This window comes from Akebia trifoliata, chromosome 13 (assembly GCF_017979445.1).
Source record: "Akebia trifoliata isolate Shusen 1 chromosome 13, ASM1797944v1, whole genome shotgun sequence".
NCBI lineage: Eukaryota > Viridiplantae > Streptophyta > Magnoliopsida > Ranunculales > Lardizabalaceae > Akebia > Akebia trifoliata.
Genome location: NC_141387.1, coordinates 18,327,880 through 18,347,951, shown reverse-complemented (window position 1 = coordinate 18,347,951; position 20,072 = coordinate 18,327,880). Strand labels below are relative to the sequence as shown.

General features: G+C 37.4%; 1 protein-coding gene across 1 annotated transcript in view; it reads right to left on the bottom strand.

Annotated features, from left to right (window-relative positions):
• LOC147388044 (DNA damage-binding protein 1) overlaps positions 1–11,162 on the bottom strand; it is an 80,722-nt gene extending 69,560 nt beyond the window's left edge. The window contains exons 1-2 of the mRNA XM_086420896.1: positions 11,001–11,162; positions 5,864–5,912 (exon numbers count right to left, since the gene is read on the bottom strand). Coding sequence (XP_086277022.1) covers positions 5,864–5,912; positions 11,001–11,104 — 153 coding nt within the window. The 5' untranslated portion in view covers positions 11,105–11,162. The remainder of the gene's footprint in view (positions 1–5,863; positions 5,913–11,000) is intronic.
• Between the last annotated feature and the right edge of the window lie 8,910 nt (positions 11,163–20,072).

Below are 20,072 nucleotides of genomic sequence, written 5' to 3'. Positions count from 1 at the left end.
CTTATGTCTGTAAGTAGTATTACAAAATCGTTTAATTGTTCTGTAACTTTTTTTCCTACTCACTGTGTCTTTCAAGACCTGACTTCGAGAAGGATTTTTGGCAAGGGATATGAGAGGGATGGGTTATACCTGTTTGAAGCTCCATCTGCTGTTGCACCCGCTTCCGTCACTCACTGGAAATCATATTTTCTCTTCTCACACTTTAGACTTATGGCATGCTCGCTTAGGACATGCTAATTTTCAGTACTTAAATTCATTATTTCCTACTTTAAAACAATCTTGTAGTGGACACAAATTTCAGTGCTCTGTGTGTGAACTTTCTAAACACACACGTACCTCTTATATTCCTCATATGCATAGAGTTAATGTTATTTTTTATTTGATTCATTCTGATGCGTGGGGGCCTTCCCCTGTTACTGCATTTAATGGTCATAGATATTATGTTACATTTATTGATGACTATTCTCGTTGTACTTTGTTTATTTAATGCGTTCTCGTTCTGAGGTACTACCTATTTTTTATTAATTTCCTTAAAATGATTCAAACTCAATACAACATTACAGTCAAATCTCTTAGAACAGATAATGGTGGGAAATATATTTTTGATGGAATTCGTTCCCATCTTTATGAGCGTGGTATGCTTCATCAGTTAACCTGCTCATACACTCCTGAGCAAAACGGGATGGCGGAACGTAAAATTCACCACCTCATGAACATCGTACGTTACCTTCTACGAGGGATGCATGTTCCCAAGTCCTATTGGAATATGACAGTTCTTACTGCTGCTTTCCTCCTGAATCGTGTTCCGAACCGCACTTTAGGGGGACATGTGCCTCTTCACATTCTTCGACCTGATAGCACTCTCTTCCCTATTACACCTAGAGTTTTTGGGTGTACTTGCTTTATTCAGGATAGAACTCATCGCACCAAACTAGATGACAAAGTTATCCGTTGTGTCTTCTTGGGTTACTCTTTTATGTCAAAGGAGTATCAATGTTATGATCCCCTCTCTCATCGTATTATTCATTCCCTGGATGTCACATTTTTTGAAAATGTTCCATATTTTCGTACTTCATCTTCTTTGCAGGACTCTTCTCCTTTGCAAGATTCTTCTCCAATAGTGCTACCATCTCCAGTTTTCTCTCCATCTTCAACTTCATCTTCATCTTCGCCGTCGCCATTGCAAGTTTACTCTCGTCGCCCCCCCTCTCAAACTTTGCCAACCTCCTCCTTGTACTCAGTCAGGTATGTCGCCTTCTACGTTTACACCTAGTCCTTCTATTTTTGACTCTCACTTACCTATTGCACTTCGCAAAGGTAAGTGAAGGTGTGTTACTAATCACCTTATCACCGAGTTTGTTTCTTATCAGGGTCTTTCTCCTTCCTATCGAGCCTACCTTGCCACCACAAACTCTATTCGGGTACCTCGGTTTGTATCTGAGGCTTTACGTGATCCAATGTGAACTAAAGGAATGACTACTGAGATGGATGCATTGCAGAAGATCCACAAATGGGATCTTGTTTCTCTTCCTTCTGGGGAGCGGATTGTTGGTTGTAAATGGGTTTTCACAGTTAAATACCTTGCAGATGGTACTATTGATTGCTACAAGGCTCGATTAGTCGCTAAGGGATTTACGCAGACTCCGGGAAAAGACTTTGGAGCCACATTTGCCCCTGTAGCCAAACTGTCAACTATTCGTTTACTTATCTCTTTAGCAGCCTGTCATTCCTGGTCTCTTCACCAGCTTAATGTGAAGAATGTCTTTCTCAATGGTGATCTGACAGAGGTCATTTATATGGATCCCTCTCCGGGATTTCGTTTTTAAGGGGAGTATTTTAGGAAAGTATGTCGCCTTCTTAAATCTCTGTTTAGCCTAAAACAATCTCCGCGAGCCTAGTTCCAGCATTTCTCTGAACTAATTTTATCTATGGGGTTTTCCAGATGCCACTCTGACCATACTTGTTTTACTCGACGAGGAGTAGATGACTGCAGTACCATTGTCTTGGTTTATGTGGATGACATTATAGTAACTGGAGATGATGCACAATGGATTGACAGGGTTAAGAGGCAGTTGGGTAGTGTTTTTGAGGTTAAGGACTTAGGTCCCCTCAAGTACTTTTTGGGGTTAGAGACAGCTCGCTCACGTCATGGTATTTCGTTATCTCAACGAAAATACACATCGAATCTTCTTCAGGACACTAGTATGCTTGGTTGTTGTCCTGCATCGTCCCCAATGGATTAGAATCACCGTCTTCACGTTGAATCTGGGGAACTTTTATCTGATCCTTCATCTTACCAGAGACTTGTAGGCCATTTGATTTATCTGACTTGTAGACCAGATTTGACTTTCGCAGTTAGTGTAGTCAGTCAGTTTATGCATGCTCCGCGCACCTTTCATCTTGATGTCGTGTATCGTATCCTTCGCTACTTGAAGTCTCATCCTATTCTAGGCTTATTTTATTCATCTACTGCTCAGCCACATCTGTCATGTTTCACTTATGCTGATTATGCGGGTTCTCTTATAGATAGGAGATCTACATCTGGTTTCTGTATTTTCTATGGTGGTAATCTTATCTCGTGGAAAAGTAAAAAACAGTGTGATTTCTCGTTCCTCTGTTGAAGCTGAGTATCGTGCTATGGCCCTTGTCACATGTGAGCTTCTTTGGCTTAGATCTTTACTAACAGAGTTGGGATTTCCTACTGTTGGTTACTCCTCGCTGTTCTGTGACAACAAATCTGCAATCATGCTTGCATCTGACTCAGTCCTTCACGAAAGGACTAAGCACATCGAGGTTGATGTTCACTTTCTCATGGAGAAAGTTAGATCTGGTGACAATCTTTGTTTCTTCTTCAGATCAACTAGTAGATATGCTTACAAAGTCTGTTGGACCTTCTATCACAAACTCTCATCTCGCCAAACTGGGCCTAGTTGATATATTTGCCCCAGCTTGAGGGGGAGTATTGGAAATATTATGATAGATAGTTCTAATTTGGTCTATATGTATTTATTTCTATTATTCTTTCTGTGTAAGGGCATTTATGTCCATTCCCCTATTATGGGTTATAAATATTTACCAAGCTCTCATTATGAGACTTGAATTTTTCTCTTCTAAAATTCTTCTCATCCAAGCCGCCACCCGAAAGATTGCTACAATCACTAAAGCTCTGGAAGCGAGTGAAGTGGTGGAGTGGAAGCTTGTCACCCCAACTGCCTGAAGCAACGTTTTTGATTATTCCAATGGCCCCCACATTACCCTCCTCCGTTGGAGTTACCATATGGCTCACAAAATCGCCCTCCGGCAAATCTGTCGAGCCCTCATGTTAATTCCATATTTTGTCAATCCCGAGATTGTGTTGTGTGTTGGACCGGTTTGCACTTGAAGACGCGTAAAGACTCCGGTAAATCCACTCAACCTCAAAACACCTCAACAAAATGTTCCAAATGTGTGTGCAAAAAGCCTAAAAGGTGATGAGACCACCTAGACCATTCCCCAACACCTTGGGGATAAGTAGGTCAACTAATAGTAAGAACATCAAGATCCCCGACCCATTTAATCACCAAACCCTCCGAGAGCCAAAAATGGCTTCACGGGAGCACCAAAAGCACTCATTGGCAGCAACTAGACTCGCTAGACGTCTTGATGATAGTTTGGGTAACTCATATTGGTAAGATCTACAAATTAGCCAAACCGTTTGTTCACCGGACCTCCCAGGAGCAAAATATGCCCAAAAGGCATTTTGGTAATTCTACCAAGGGTCCCGTGACATGTCGCGGCGCTACCGGTAGCAAACACCCTACTTCTACCATGGGCACCGATAGGGCAACTCCTTCAGTCCGAAATTCAAAAAATATGATGGTTGGAGCTACCAAGGGCCCCGATAATGTCACAACGCCCCTGGTAGGTATCTGTTAGCTCACAAATCCCTTAATAAGTCAGCCTCTTGGCTCATTTGTGAATAGATAAAACCCTAGAAAAGTTTTTCTCTCCCCTCATACTAACTTGAGAGAACTCTCTACCCAAAGAAGAGCCTTAGCTTAGTTGAACCCACCTTCAACCCTAGCTAGTCCTTGTTTGATCCTACTCCCATGATCGAACCTTTCCTTGCAAACACATTGATAGACTCAATGAGCAAGGAGCAACAAGAGAAGATGGAAGGAGTGAAAACAAGGACTTGAAGAACTCGAGAGCTTGATTGGAAGATTCATCGATTGAATCGTTAATTCGTATTCACTCATCCGTCCATCACCTTGCACACATTGGTACATCACTCAAAGCAAGGAGCACAAGTTGACGAAAGAAGTGAAGCTCAAAGACCCGAAGAACTCAAGATCTTGATTGACAAATCTTATGTATTGAGTAAGTCTTTGCATTTTGTTTTTAATTTGAAAACCTTCAAAAAGAATTGCTTGGTTTTTCCTTGTCAAAAACCAAGCACTTGCTTGAGTATAGGACTCTTGACAAGTGACAAGGTTTTAAGTTTCCTAAGAATAAACTTATAGTTAGAATGAGGTGTTGCCTTTCTGGAACAAGAAGGTTACAGGATTTAGCCTAGGGAAAAATTCCATGCATTGATTAGTGAACACCAAGACCTTTGTGAAGGTGACCTTAGGAGTGGATTTAGGCACGCTGTCGAACCATTATAAATTGTGTGTCTCGTGTTTGTGTTAATGCCTCTATCAATTTACACTTAAATGAATGTATGTCATCATTGCTATGAATGAATATTATGTTATGTATGACATCCTATAAATGTTTAAATTCTAAGTGAAAATCAAATTAATTGCAAACAAAAGACAATATAACTATTGAGTTGTGGTGAATGGACCTTGGTTATCAAATAGTCAAACTTAACACCTAGGAGAAAATTTGAGAATTGAAGGAATTTTTTATTTATCCTATCCCCCCCTCCCCCCTCTAGGATTAAACACAGTCCAAAGCACGTAATTTTACCTCATTGGCTTGAGACACGGTCCCCCCCTCACTGGCTACATGACAAGAGTTTTTTTTTCCCAACGGAAGGGCTGGCGAGCTGGCGGGCTGGCAGGCACGCCCTTTCTTTCTCTTCTAGCCTAATTTATCATCCCACCTTACACCCTAGACCAAATCTTTAATTTCTAAGCTATATAAGCCTAAAATCTATGACCAAATCCATTAAAAGCCCAAGATAATCGTTCAAACCTGTTACAATTGAACTCCTGTTTTCTTATATCAGTTTTCTCAATATTAGCCTCAGAAAAGAATCATAAAACGCAAGATACAACATTGTTGTGTTAATACTAAGCATGTGCACAAGAGAGGTTGTTTGACACACACTAGCAAGCAAACATGGTGAATTGCAATGGGTCATCATAAATACTTAGTTTGATTAGTCATTTTGAACTACAACGGTTGACTACATGTACCTATATAAACATAAACAAGGAAAAACAACAAATAAAAGAAATGCTTCTCTTGTCCATCTAATCAATGGTCAGAACCATACAGATTTCTCAACCATCAAACTTCAATGCAAGTTCCATTCAAACTATCAACTAGAAAATGCAAGGGAAAACAGAACTTCTAAAGTTGCCCTAAAGTAAGAAAAGCCCCCTCTCAATTCAAACTTTTAAAAGGACACGCATTCAGAAGTTGCTAAACTTCACACCAATAAAAAGATCTAATCAATTAAACCAAATCCAATGACACAAATGAACTCGATATCCATAAGGAAAAGCGTGAAAAAAGAAACGATGTCAAGATCATTAGCAGTTCCAACTATTTCAAAAACAAACAAATATAAAAATAGGGAAAGAGAGCAAATAAATGAAAACAGTATTTCCAAAGCCTCTCAAGACAAATTGAAATAAACACTTAAAAGTACCTGTAAACCTTGAGGGGTAAGCAAATGAATCTCGATACGAGTGCATTTTCTGATAAAAAAAATAGCAACATTAACAAAAATCACTAAAGAGTCTAGATCAAATTATTCTAAGAAACAAACAGATGTAGAACCCATATGTATAGAAACATACACAAACACACCCAAAACATGAAAGGCTCATCATATACAACTTGCAAAAGCAATCTAGCAAATTGTAGAACCACCTCCCCATATTGGGGAGGGAGGAGCTTGGTGGTTGTTTGACCACCACATCCATCATTGAATTAGATTTTAGGTGTGCAAAAATCTTCTCGAAGGGTTGCAAACAAGCAAGATTTAGGTTATTTATCCACTAGGAGAAGAAACACCATGGCACCCATTGTTTTTTCTTAGAGAAGACTTTTTCAATTTCGATTTAGTAAAAAAGAATTGTGACACAAGAGCTCCACAAAATTGATGATCATGAGGAGATTGGTTAGTTTCAACAGTTTGTTGCTTTGAGGCGTGAGCTATAGGGGATGGGAATGTGGATTTTATTCATAATATAACCAAGACAGAGAAGAACATGTAGTCCCAAAAAAGAATCATCAGCACTGACATTGTACCAAAATATTGACATCTTTATGGCACTATGGCAAACCATGATTCTGCAGAATTGCTTCCCTTGCTAAACCTAAAAGTCAATGAACAGTTATCTTTCAAGTTTGAGCTAATAATGTTTAGCTTCAACAGGATTAAATTTACAATATCTTACAGCTTCCCTATTGGATCCTTTTGATAGTAGTGTACCAGTGATGCAACATTCCTGCATATAACATTAGATCTACGAAGATTCAAACACTACTTTGACCTTCTTGTTTTCAAAGCGTCGATATGATATTGAGAGATGTTGAAAATTTTGGCAACAAAGGCATGCCCGTGATGCATGAATGTTATGGCATAGCAAACAAAACATATGGCAAAGCAAAAGAAACAAGAGTTGATTTGATAACTCATCTCATATATGAACGCACTTGCAATAACAAAAAGCATGGCTTCAGACAAGATACAATGGAGAAACATAATTAGTTTAATCGACCCCAAAATTTTGAGATAAGGGTTTAATGGTCATGATCTCGAATTACAAAGCTGTCTCTTCGTTTGTTTCTCCAACATGAAAACTAACGAATAGTTTCATGAATCTACGGCTGGGAAACCACAAGCGTTATCCCCAATTATGGAAAAAATTGTAGCGACAAAAATCACAGATTTTTTGAAGAAGTCATAATTAATTCGCAACTTTCTCAATCAGAGAATTAATCCGAACTTATTCACAAAATTTCAAAACTATATTTCAATTATGTTTATATGAAATTTTGTTTAGTATTATTTTCTTTTATAGGTAAAAGCAAATTTCATTAAAAAGTGGTCGAGATGACTAACGAGGAGATACAAAACAAAAGCCAAACTACAATCAGTGCAGTCTACAAACCCAGTCCCATCTCCCCATAAGTCCTCAAAGAAAACACCTTTGAACTCTTCGAAGACTTTGCAACAAAGGAAGAGAAGGCCTTCAATTGACACAATGATACTCTCAAAGGAGTCTTCCTTTCCTTCAAAGACCGCGGTTCCTTTCTTTCCAAACACTCCAACAAATTGCGAAAGCGGTAAGGTCCAAAGTATGCATTTTGCCATCGAGAACGCATATCCCAAGCACGGGCAAGATTTGAATAGACCTTTAACCGAAGAGACCAAGGAAGTATATAAAAATATCTCGAACAAACGAAAAATGCATCAACAAGTGTCTTACCGACGCTCCATCACTTTTGCACATGAAGCAAAAAATTTGGTGTGCAAAAACCCCTTCGAATGTGCCCATACAGAGTGAGAATATTGTCCTGCATAGCAATGCAAACAAAGAAGGTGATTTTAGACGACCTCCTAGGACCCCAAATAGCAATTGTTGGAAACAATCTCCCACCCTCCTCCTCCTGATGTTGAAAAGATCTATATAAAGATTTCACCGAGAACTGCCCATCTTTAGAAACTCTCCAAACCCAAGTATCAACCAACCCAATTAACCACGTGGAATCCTCCACCAGACTAAGCAAGGTGGCCAAATCCTCCAACTCCCAGTCATTGAAGGCCCTTCTAAAACCAAAATCCCACCCCAAAGTCCCATGTGAGGTTACCAAAAGATCTGAGATAAGGGAGCCTTTCTTCAAGGAAAGATCGAATAAAAGGGGGAATCTCTCTTTTAAAGTCACCTCCCTTCACCATAGATCTTCCCAAAGACAAACCCCTCCCCCTATCCCCCCAATGGTGAAACGAGGTTTAGACCGGGGAAAAAAAAAAGGAAAAACCCGAAGTATCCCTACCTTTTTTTTTCTTTAAAAGTGAAAATTTTATTGATAAGAGGACAAGAAGTCCTCATAGAAAACATACAACCTACAAACTCTCACTACTAGGAATATCTCACCTAAATAGAAAATCTTCAAAGAAGAACCCTCTAAAAACATTATACTGCTTACACCAAAAGAACAACAAGCCAGTAATGTTAAAAATTAATCCCTACATAGAACTTTCTTTCTCGTCAAATGTGTGCTCGTTCCTTTCTTTCCACAAGCCCCAACAAATTGCAAAGTGCAAGAATCTTCAACCTACCAGAAAAAGAGGTGGACTTCGAACCAAAAAAGAGAGAAACAACCGAGTGGGGCTGACACCAAGAGACCTTAAACAAAGAAATAAAATAAGACCACACTATAAGCCACCTCACAATGAATGAGAAGATGATCAACAAACTCCCCACTCGCTTTCCACAAACAACAATAATCCATCAAAACAAGACCCTTACGTCTTAGGAGATCAATCGTAGGAAGCTTATACAAGGCCACCAACCAGATGAAAAAAAAGACTTTGGTAGGGACATTAGAAGTCTAAATAAAGGAAGCAAGAAAACAAGGACCTTGATGTCCTTCAAGCAAAAAATAAAAAGACTTAACTGAGAAGCGCCCATCATGATTGCCTTTTGAAATCCGATGACCCGTCCTTTCCTCGGAAGGGCCTGTGGAAACAAGAAAGTCAATGAGAGCGGCCACATCTCCAATCTCCCAGGCATTTAATCTTCTTTTGAGACCGAGATCCCAAGAAACACCATTCTCATTTGAAATCAGGAAAGCAACAAACAAGCATTCGTTTCCTCAAGGATAATGAGTACAACCCAAGAAACAAACTCTGCAGAGGTCTTAGTGTCTCACTACACCAACAATCCTCCCAAAAGCGAATATGGTCTCTTTTCCCCACCTCATACCAAATATGATCCTCCATAACTGGCCCCAAACTAGAAATATCTCTACAAACTTAAAGAACTCTACTCGGCTTACACTCCCACCCCAAAAAATCCTCCCCAAACTTCGCAGCAGCTATCTTCCTCTCAAGTCCTCTTTCTCATTACCAAAACGCCAACACCTCTTGCCCAATAACGCTTGGTTCACTAGCCAAAACCTCATAATTCCAAGACCACTCACCTTTCTAGGCTGACAAATGGACTTCCAATTCACAAGGAGTGACTTTCGATTCCCCAATTTATTATTCCATAAAAAATCTCTAACCAATTTTTCAAGTTGCATCTCAATCTTTCATTGAGAATAAAGACAAGAGATGAGTAGGAATGCTAGACAAAGTGCTCCTAATTAGGGTTAATTTATCACCTTTACAAAGATAATTGCCTTTACACGAACCCAACCTCTTCCTAACTCTTCCACCATAGGCTCCCACAAAGTAACCGAACTGTACCGCACTCCCAAAGGAAGACCCAAATAAGAGCTACGCAAAGAAGTAACTTGACAGCCCATAAATTCAGCCCAAGCCTCAATGTCAGGAACTTCTCCTATAGCATAAATCTTGCTTTTCCTCAAATTAATAAGAAGGCTAGACACAACTTCAAACCAACATAGGAGCCCCTTAAGAAACACACTTGACTCATATCTGCCTCCAAGAAGACTAGAGTATCATCTGCAAACAGGAGATATGTCACTTTTGGCCCTGCAACCGTGAGAGCCCCTCCTAGATCCACTCTCCCAATCAAAGTTGTTTCCCCAAACTTTGCTGCCACAACCTTTCTCCAAAGAGCATTTGACTACGCCCCAAAATGCCACACTCACTTACCCAATAGTGTTTTTTTCATAATCCCCAACCTTTGAACTCCTAACCCCCCTTTAGTCTTGGGAGAGCAAACCTCCTTCCAACGAATAAGATAAAATTTTCTCTTATCATTATCGTTTCATAGGAAATCACGAAAAACTTTTCTAGATTTTTGTTCATAGAGCGAGTCATCTTGAACAATGATAGTAGCAAATTGGGATACTAGAAAATGTGCTCTTCAAAAGCGTCAACTTACCCCCTTTAGACAAAAATTCCACTAGCCAACAACTCAACCTCTTTGCCACCTTGTCTACAATTGAGTCCCACAAACTCCTACTATTATACAAGGCAACTAAGGGCAAGCCCAGATAAGAATTAAGCAGACACCCAACTTGGAACCTAATGGCTGAGGCTAGCCACTCGAATAAGAAAAATACATCTTTATAATATGAAATTTTACAACTTTGTTTAATATATGAAATATCCATTTTTTTTCTAGTTTCCATAATTAATCATTTATTTTTCCCCTTTTTTTCTGAATTTGCCCATTTTTCAGGTTTTCCCCACAACCATGACTCTGTCAGTATGGTTCCAATCATGTGTTGCCGAAGGATTCTTTCTCTAAGATATCTAATGGAATCCATCAGATTGGCGCTATGTTCTGAAGTTAGGGTTTGCTCAAGTTGTTCAAGCTAGTGTTGTTAGCTCTACAGGAGATATTGGAAAGGTTTCTAACAAGCTGTTTTGTATGTCATATACGTCAAATTTAAACCCCCCCCCCCCCCCCCCCCAAAAAAAAAAAAGGCTCAATTTTTTAGATTTTTTAAGAACCCAAAACAAAACCCTAGAAGGGTTTATATTTTTTTGAAATTTTTCATGGAATTTATGCAAGAGATTGATAAAGTGATTCAGAACTCTTCCAAACGAATAAAATGCGACCATTATAACTGAAAAATACTAGAGGGAGAAAAATCTGAGAGAGAGAGATAGAGAAAGGGGAAGGAGTTGTTATTACGCTATAATGAGGTTGAGTTCTTGAGGGCTTGTGAAATTCCCGACGCATGAATGTGTGGCGCTGGTGGGCTTGTGAGCCGTAACAACGTAATTCCATGAACTCATCTTCTCTTCTCTTTTCGAGCACCAAACCCTCGCTTTCTACCTCTTTCTTCACTCCTTGCCGATGCAACAATAGTCTTAAAAACCCAAGTGTCCCTCGATATTGAGTTGACTCCGTCCGAGTCTGTTTGTGTCCAACGATTCGAACCTCTAAAATCGTTTTAAACTAATCTATTTTATTAACAATATATATATTTATATTGGGTCTTGGCTCGTAAGAATGACTCGTGGAAGAAACACCTCACCCTGACAATGCAAAATCCAATGATTGAGATTTATCCTTCGAATAAATATTTCAAGATTTATGTTATCAAGATACTCGTAAATCTCAACCATTGGATTTTATATTTAAAGAATTGGGATCATGTGTTTTTTTATGAGTCATTCTTAGCAGCCAACGGATTCCAACCCATTTATATTTAAGTATAATAATTTAAACTTATATTTAATAATAATAATAATAATAAGGGTCCGGATCCCTTGACTCTTAAGAATGACTCATGAAAAAAACACATGATCCCAACCCTTTTAAATACAAAATCTAATGATTGAGATTTATCATCGGGATAAGTTTCTCCGAGATTTGTGTTATCAAGATACTCATAAATCTCAACATTGGATTTTGTGTTTAAAGGGTTGAGATCATGTGTTTTTTCCATGCGTCATTCTTAGGAGTCAACGGATCCAACCCTAATAATAATATATTCATATTTAAATAATTATAACTGGAGTCATTCTAGAGTTACTACACAAGACACTGCATTTGACATTGAGCTAACGTGGAGTTGTGTACTTTTACTCTTATATTAGGGAAAAGCATCTATCCTCCTGTGGACACCTGCGCATCACCCCAGTGTCGTGTGCACATGTTAGTCTTTTTCCTTAGAATTGTTTTTTCCTTGTTAAAAGGTAATAGGTGTAGAAGTGATTTTTGTGATCACCTCGAAACTCCCAACTTCTCGATCGCATGATTTGTAATTCCTCAAGATCTTTCTTGTTTCATGTTCCTAGGGTTGGCAACAAATCGGTTTGGTATTGGATAAGTACCACTCCAATACCAATTTGAAAATTTGTAAACATGTACCTGATCTGATATGATCTGATCCAAATGAATTAATGAATATGTTAACCGAATCTGATCCGTTCATTTCATCCTTAATCTGAAACCGAACTGATCCAAACACATGCCTAATTTTCAAATGATCAATGTTCAACAAATTTAAAAAATATAAAAATTTTAATAATCTACTTTCCAATTACAAATATCGAGGGATACCTAAAAAAATTTATCTATATATATTTATATGAAATTAAGAATTACAAAAAAATTATTAAAATATGTTCAGATCGGATTTTTTCGAAATGGATTGGGGTAGATCCAAATCCTATTTGAAATTATTTTGGATCTAAGATTCCAATCCGACTACCTATTCCTCAGAGCCTCTAATGCCGAAGTCAGAAAAATATAACAATTTTAGGATTTTTCTAATTAAGAAATTACATACCTTTAGTATGGGACTCCTTTATTTATATGGAAATAACCCTTCCTCTACACGTTTTTCCTCTTTTATCTACCTTTATTTTGAGATGAGAATCATGTGAAACTTCCTTATTTATAGTCATTTTAAGATTGTGGTGCTCACATCTTGAAAATTGAGGGATTAGGGCTCTTTCTATTCACGAAACTTTGTTTCCCCAATGTCATCTGAGTCTCTTCCCTTGGGGCATGATCCGAGCGTTGATCCATATTTAGGTCAGCATAATGTCCCTTGGGGAACCTCTCAACTTTTATTAACACTTGTCATTATCTTGGAGGTCAAAGAATTTATCCTTCCACAATGCCCCCTGAAAGCCCCCTCGATCCGCGGGGTGCGCGGATCCGCTTTTGACCCTTGAGGTTTGGGAGTCGCCACCTAGTTATTACGGTCTAGGAACCAAATTGACCCTACAATGGATAAAAAGAACTAATCTACTATAGAAATCTGAATCCGGGGATCATGTTACGGGGTTGGAAGGTGTTAGGCACCAACCCCGCCCGGCCAATGCCGGTCTCTACTTATCCCAAATAGATCTACATTGCTAATGATAAAACCTAGATTAAAAAAAATTATAATAATAATAAAAAAACCTTACCTTCGATCTGCAAAAGCACTATTCCCTCAGATCTGAAAAACAGTTCCTTGTACCGTACTCCTTGCTTCGCTTTGTCTCCGGATCTGATTTCTGATCTCCGAGGCAAGGTGTCTCTTTCTTGGATCTGGATGCTTCGAATTTGTGGTGGATTTTTGGGGTGTTTTTGAAAGGTTTTTGGGTGTTTTTTAGGCTAAAATCGGAGTAGGGGTGTTAGGGAAGGAGTTGGGGCTCCAAAATTAGGGTTTTGGAGGGGTTGTGGAGGCTTCTTCACCTACTTTTTCTAGGGTTTTTTCTTTGATACGAAAATAGGGTGTGGAGGCTCCTATTTATAAAGTTTTTAGAAGCATTTAGGGTTTGATTAGGGTTTCTTTTAGGGTTTCAATTAGGGTTTTGACTTAGTCTTTAGGGTTTTAGGGTTTTGACTTTAGTCTTATGAGATTGACTTGATTAGTTTTAGATTAGGGTTTGGATTTAGGGTTTTGACCTTAGTCTTATAAGATTGACTTGATTAATTTAGATTAGGGTTTTGATTTAGGGTTTTGACCTTAGTCTTATGAGATTGACTCGATTAGTACCTTGACTTCAGTCTTGCTTGATTGACTTTAATTTTGACTTCAGTCTCACTTGATTGACTTTAATACCTTGACTTCAGTCTTTCTTGATTTACTTTTAATTTTTGGAGAACCCCCTTCTATTATATCTTTAATTCTTTGGACCCCCAAATGGAGGGATTTTTAAAGAAATATCCCACGAACCCTCAACAATTTTGCCTGAGAGTCCAATTAATCGATTTTTTAGGTTCAACTTTTTAAATTAATTTCATTAATGTTTTACTTTAATTATTTAATATTTTATTTATTAATTTCGAATTTTTTAATTATGAAAATTGTGAAATTACCGTTTTACCCTCGTAGAGGATTTTTTACGTTTTAAGTCATTTTTCAATGTTCCAGGATGTTTTGGAATCAGTTTTTCGTAAGGAATTCAATGGGAATGTTGGTTTTTGTCATTTATGAAATTTTTTGTATGAAATGATCGTGAACTTTATGAGGGGTATTTTCGTAATTTTGTCAAATTTTGTGAAAATTGGCGAAGTGGTTTACTTGGTTTCGATTTGTTGTTTTATGTGTTTGAACGGATTTTCCTAAGCGTAATGTAGGCTCTAAGGTTGTTTTGAGGTTAGGGGTATTTTGGCAATTTAATCATTTTTAGTGATTTTTATCGTGAAGCTTCTTTTTGGTTTGCAAGATGATGATTTCTATGTTTCTGGGGTCGTATTTTCCTAGCGTAGCGTGGTTTATAAGTTTTGTCAGTTCGAGATACCTCATCCGGATTTCTGAAACATATCTGGTAACAAAATAAAGCATTGGAATAGACATCCATCATTGGGAACCTTTGCGATCGAGTTGACGACTTGATTAATCAGGCGGATGCAAAAATGGGGTGTCTACAGATGCCCCTCTTTGGCAGAGGGTTGAAGCAAACTAGATAGCAAATCTATCTTGGTAGATTAGTGCGATATCCGAATGCCAAAGCTAGTGACAGTTCATTTTGCAGCCTGATTTAACAATTCGTCGAGGTATTCGGATCATTGAGCGTAAAACTCTCCCCGAACTAGAAAAATGTCAGGTCCTTGAGCGCGAGCTCTCACTGGCAGTGTCAGATCCTTGAATTTAAAAAAAATTCTCCTTGACTGATATAACAAATGTGCAAGTGTGTGCACTATGTGAATTTGAGTAAAATCTGAGTAAAACAAAACTCGAGAAAATTTGAATGATATTTGAGACAAATCTGAGCAAAAGTTGGGAGAAAGTTAAATGTCCTACTCTACCTTCTCTAGGTGAAAGAGTAATGAATTTATATATATATATATATATATATATATATATATATATATTTTTTTTTTTTTTTTTTGAGAGTCCTACTCTACCTGCCCAGGGTGAAAGAGTAATGAACTAATTTTTTTGGGAAGTTCTACTCTACCTACTCGGAGTGAAAGAGTAATGAACTAAGCTTTTTAGAAGTCCTACTCTACCTGCCCAGGGTGAAAGAGTAATGAACTAATTTTTTTGGGAAGTTCTACTCTACCTACTCGGAGTGAAAGAGTAATGAACTAATTTTTTAGGAGTCCTACTCTACCTGCCCAGGGTGAAAGAGTAATGAACTATATTTTTTTTTTGGAAAGTTCTACTCTACCTACTCGGAGTGAAAGAGTAATGAACTAAATATTTTTTTTTTTTAAAGTTCTACTCTACCTATCCGGAGTGAAAGAGTAATGAACAATTTTTTTTTTTTTTTTTTGGAAGTTCTACTCTACCTACTCGGAGTGAAAGAATAATGAACTAAAATTTTTAGAAGTCCTACTCTACCTGCCCAGGGTGAAAGAGTAATAAACTAATTTTTTTGGGAAGTTCTACTCTACCTACTCGGAGTGAAAGAATAATGAACTAATTTTTTAGGAGTCCTACTCTACCTGCCCAGGGTGAAAGAGTAATGAACTATTTTTTTTTTGGAAAGTTCTACTCTACCTACTCGGAGTGAAAGAGTAATGAACTAAATTTTTAGGAGTCCTACTCTACCTGCCCAGGGTGAAAGAGTAATGAACTATTTTTTTTTTTGGAAAGTTCTACTCTACCTACTCGGAGTGAAAGAGTAAAAAAATTTTTTTTTTTTTTGGGAAGTTCTACTCTACCTACCCGGAGTGAAAGAATAATGAACTAAAATTTTTAGAAGTCCTACTCTACCTGCCCAGGGTGAAAGAGTAATAAACTAATTTTTTTGGGAAGTTCTACTCTACCTACTCGGAGTGAAAGAATAATGAACTAATTTTTTAGGAGTCCTACTCTACCTGCCCAGGGTGAAAGAGTAACGAACTATTTGTTTTTTTGGAAAGTTCTACTCTACCTACTCGGAGTGAAAGAGTAATGAACTAAATTTTTAGGAGTCCTACTCTACCTGCCCAGGGTGAAAGAGTAATGAACTATTTTTTTTTGGGAAGTTCTACTCTACCTACCCGGAGTGAAAGAGTAATGAACTATTTTTTTTTTTTTGGAAGTTCTACTCTACCTACTCGGAGTGAAAGAGTAATGAACTAAGCTTTTTAGAAGTCCTACTCTACCTGCCCAGGGTGAAAGAGTAATGAACTAATTTTTTTTTGGGAAGTTCTACTCTACCTACTCGTAGTGAAAGAGTAATGAACTAATTTTTGAGAAAACAAACAAGGGATTAACCTCGCATTTGAATTTTTTTTTTTTTTTTAAATAAAAAGTTGAATTTTATGAAGGTCCGGTAAACATTTTAACTCTCTTTGAATCTAAGGAGTTTTCAAAATTGCTATCAAGAGGGTAACCTTTAATTCAAAGTTAACCTTATCATTTGGGGTTGAAATTGACCAGGCATCAGAACAAAAATGCCCCTAGTTTGACAATGAACATTGCATTGGGGATAATTGAATATAATTCAAAAATAAATGCCCCTAGTGTAAGGGGGGAAACTGTACTCTTTAGAAAAAAGAAGTGCCCTTGTTATGAAAATTTGAAATCCTTGATTACCGCAAACGCAATAAAGGTTTAACTTTTAATTTTGACTTTTTATATTGAAGATTTTGAGTCAGGCTCAAAAAAAATTGGAACAAAATATTTCTTTCTGATATTCATCATAGAATATATTATTTCTCCCCGTCGGTTCACTTAGGGATATGAAACTCTTCAGATCAATCATAAACGAGATACTTGTATCCACTGAGTCTATATTTGGTTCAAACTGGGTATTGAAACTTGATCATTCGAACTTCTGATGTTTTGGCTCGGACTGTCTTTTCAGCTTCTTAACTCAACGGAGATTTTCTTTTATTTTTCTTTGTTGCTATAACTTTTGCCTAGATCGCCTTTTCAAGTTTTCAATCTAGCGAGCTTGCTCTAGCTTTTGCCTAGATCGCCTTTTCAGGTTTTCAATCTAGCGAGCTCTTCTCTTTTTTTTCTTTGCTCTGATTGTTGTCAAAGTTGTCCTTTCAGATTTTCAACCTTGCGAGCTTGCCTTAATTTTTGCCTAAGTCGCCCTTTTTTTTTTCAATAACCCAAACTAACTAAACATCTTGATTTTGCATGCATCAAAGGCAAGGCCCCGCCGCCTACTTCTGTCCTTGAGGCCATCATCAAAGAGAAGGAGTTCAAGAAAAGACAGAAGAGGAATTCTACCTTGGGGGATCAGGAGGTGACCCTGATCCCCTAAGACGTGGTCGTTGGGGGCGAGAACACCTTTGCCTAATGATCCCTTCTGAAGGAAAAAGTCCTCATTGTGAGGATCCTAATCGAAGCTTCAGTGTTATCTAATTATATAAGTGATTTTTGTGATCATCTTGAGATTTCCAACTTTCCTATCGCATGATATGCAATTCTTCAAGATCTTCCTTGTTCCCTGTTCTACAGAGCCTTCAATGCAAAGTGGGAAAAATAAAAAGATTTTAGGGTTTTTCTGAGTAAGAAATTGCTTACCTTTAGTCTAGGGTTCCTTTTTTATTTATAAGGAACGAACCCTTTGCTCTACACATTTTTCAGTTTGACTAAGTCTCTTTTAGATAAGGTAAATTAGGGTTTTGAATTATGATTTAGAATTAGGGTTTTAATTCTTACGTACAATGAAAGAATATTTTATTAGTTTTTTGGAGAACCCCCCTAATTATATCTTTAATTCTTTGGGCCCCCAGACGGAGGGGTCTTTTAATAAATGTCAGGTAGGCTTCATTTGAACAAGTAGGCTACCACTTAAAATTTGGCCCATGGGCTTAATTAATTGATTTTATTTGTTTAAAATTTTAAATTTAATTTATTAAGATTTTACTTTATGTTCATTAATATTTTAATTATTAATTTAAATTTTTAACGTTGGAAAATTATCGTTTTACCCTTAAAGATGGCTTTTGCGTTTTGAAATCGTTTTTTGATATTTTTGGATGTTTTAAAATCATTTTTTCGTACGAAATTCAATGGGAGTATCAGTTTGTGTCATTTATGTGTTTTTAGCATGAAAAGGTCTTAGACCCTATGAGGGCGTTTTCGTAATTTTGTCAAATTTTGTGAAAATTGACGAAGTAGTTTATTTGATTTTAATTTATTGTTTTATGTATTCGAAAGGATTTTCCTAAGCGTAATAAAGGCTCTAGGGATGTTTTGACATTAGGGGTATTTTGGTAATTTGGTTATTTTTAGCGATTTTTCTTGTAAAGCTTCTTTTTGTGTCACAATGATGATTTATATGTTTTTGGGTCATATTTTCCTAACGTAGCATGATTTCTAAAGTTTTGTTTGCTTAAGATACCTCATCCGAATTTCTAAAACATATCTAGTAACAAAATAAAACATTGGAATATTCGTCCATCATTGGGAAACATCGTAATCGGATTGACGAGTTGATTAATCAGGCGAGTGCAAAAAATGGTGTGTCTACAGATACCCCTCTTTGACAGAAGATTGAAGCAAACTAAATAGCAAATCTATTTCGATAGATAGTGAGATATCTGAATGCCAAACTTAGTAACAGTTCATTTTACAGCTTGATTTAGCAATTCGTCAGGGCATTCAGATATTTGAGTGTAAAACTCCTCCCGAACTAAAAGTTTGTTAAGTCTTCAAGCTTGTGTTCTCATTGACGGTGTCAAATCCTTGAATTTTAGAAAATTCTCCTTAATTAATGTAAAAGTGCACGTGTGTGCAATGGTGTGATGCTTACTGAGTATTCTATCGGATCATTGAGAATAAAATCTCCTCGATAATTACAAATGTCAGGTCCTAAAAATCTTCTCTCGCTGACGATGATGATTCAAATTAAAATGCACATACGCAATGAAGGCAGTCATAATATTGAATTATGGCAAGTTTGAACAACGAGATAATTGGAGTCATAACATTATCAGAATCAAGTGATGTAAGAACTTCGTTAAATCCTTTTTGAAATTCTTTTTTTTATAAAGTTCAAAAGTGCTTGAGTCTCATTTATCAGACTCGAGCTTATTGGAGTCACGCTTCTTAGGCTAAGGTTTGTAAGAACTTAAAAATCCTATTCAAGTTGGAGTCTCGTTTCTCAGACTCGAACTTATTGGAGCTACGCTTCTCGGGTTAAGGTTTGTTGAAACTTAAAAAATCCTCGGGCACGAACTTAAAAAATCCTACCAAAGTTAGAGTCTCGTTTCTTGAACTTGAACTTATTAGAGCACGCTTCTCGAGCTAGGGTTCGTAGGAACTTAAAAAATCTTATTAAAGTTTGAGTCTAGTTTCTCGGACTCAAATTCATTGGAGTCACGTTTCTCGGGCAAAGATTTGTAGGAACTTAAAAAATCTTAATCATTTAATGATTAAAAAAAATTGGAGTCTCGTTTATCAGACTTGAACTTATTGGAGCTACGCTTCTCGGACTAAAGTTTGTAGGAACTTAAACAATTCTACCAAAGTTGGAGTCTTGTTTCTCTAACTCGAACTTACTAAAGCCACGTTTCTCGGGCTAAGGTTTGCAAGAACTTAAACAATCCTACCAAAGCTGGAGTCTCGTTTCTCGGACTCAAACTTACTGGAACCACGCTTCTCGGGCTAAGGTTTGTAGGAACTTAAACAATCCTACCAAAGTTGGAGTCTCGTTTCTCGGACTCGAACATACTGGAGCCGCGTTTCTCAAGCTAAGGTTTGCAGGAACTTAAACAATCCTACCAAAGTTGGAGTCTCGTTTCTCAGACTCTAACTTACTAGGGTTACGCTTCTCGGGCTAAGATTAGTTAAAGACTCGGTATTATCGAGCTCAAAGTTTGAAAGATTGGGTCTTTATTGGCTTATCATGCATCTAGATTCAT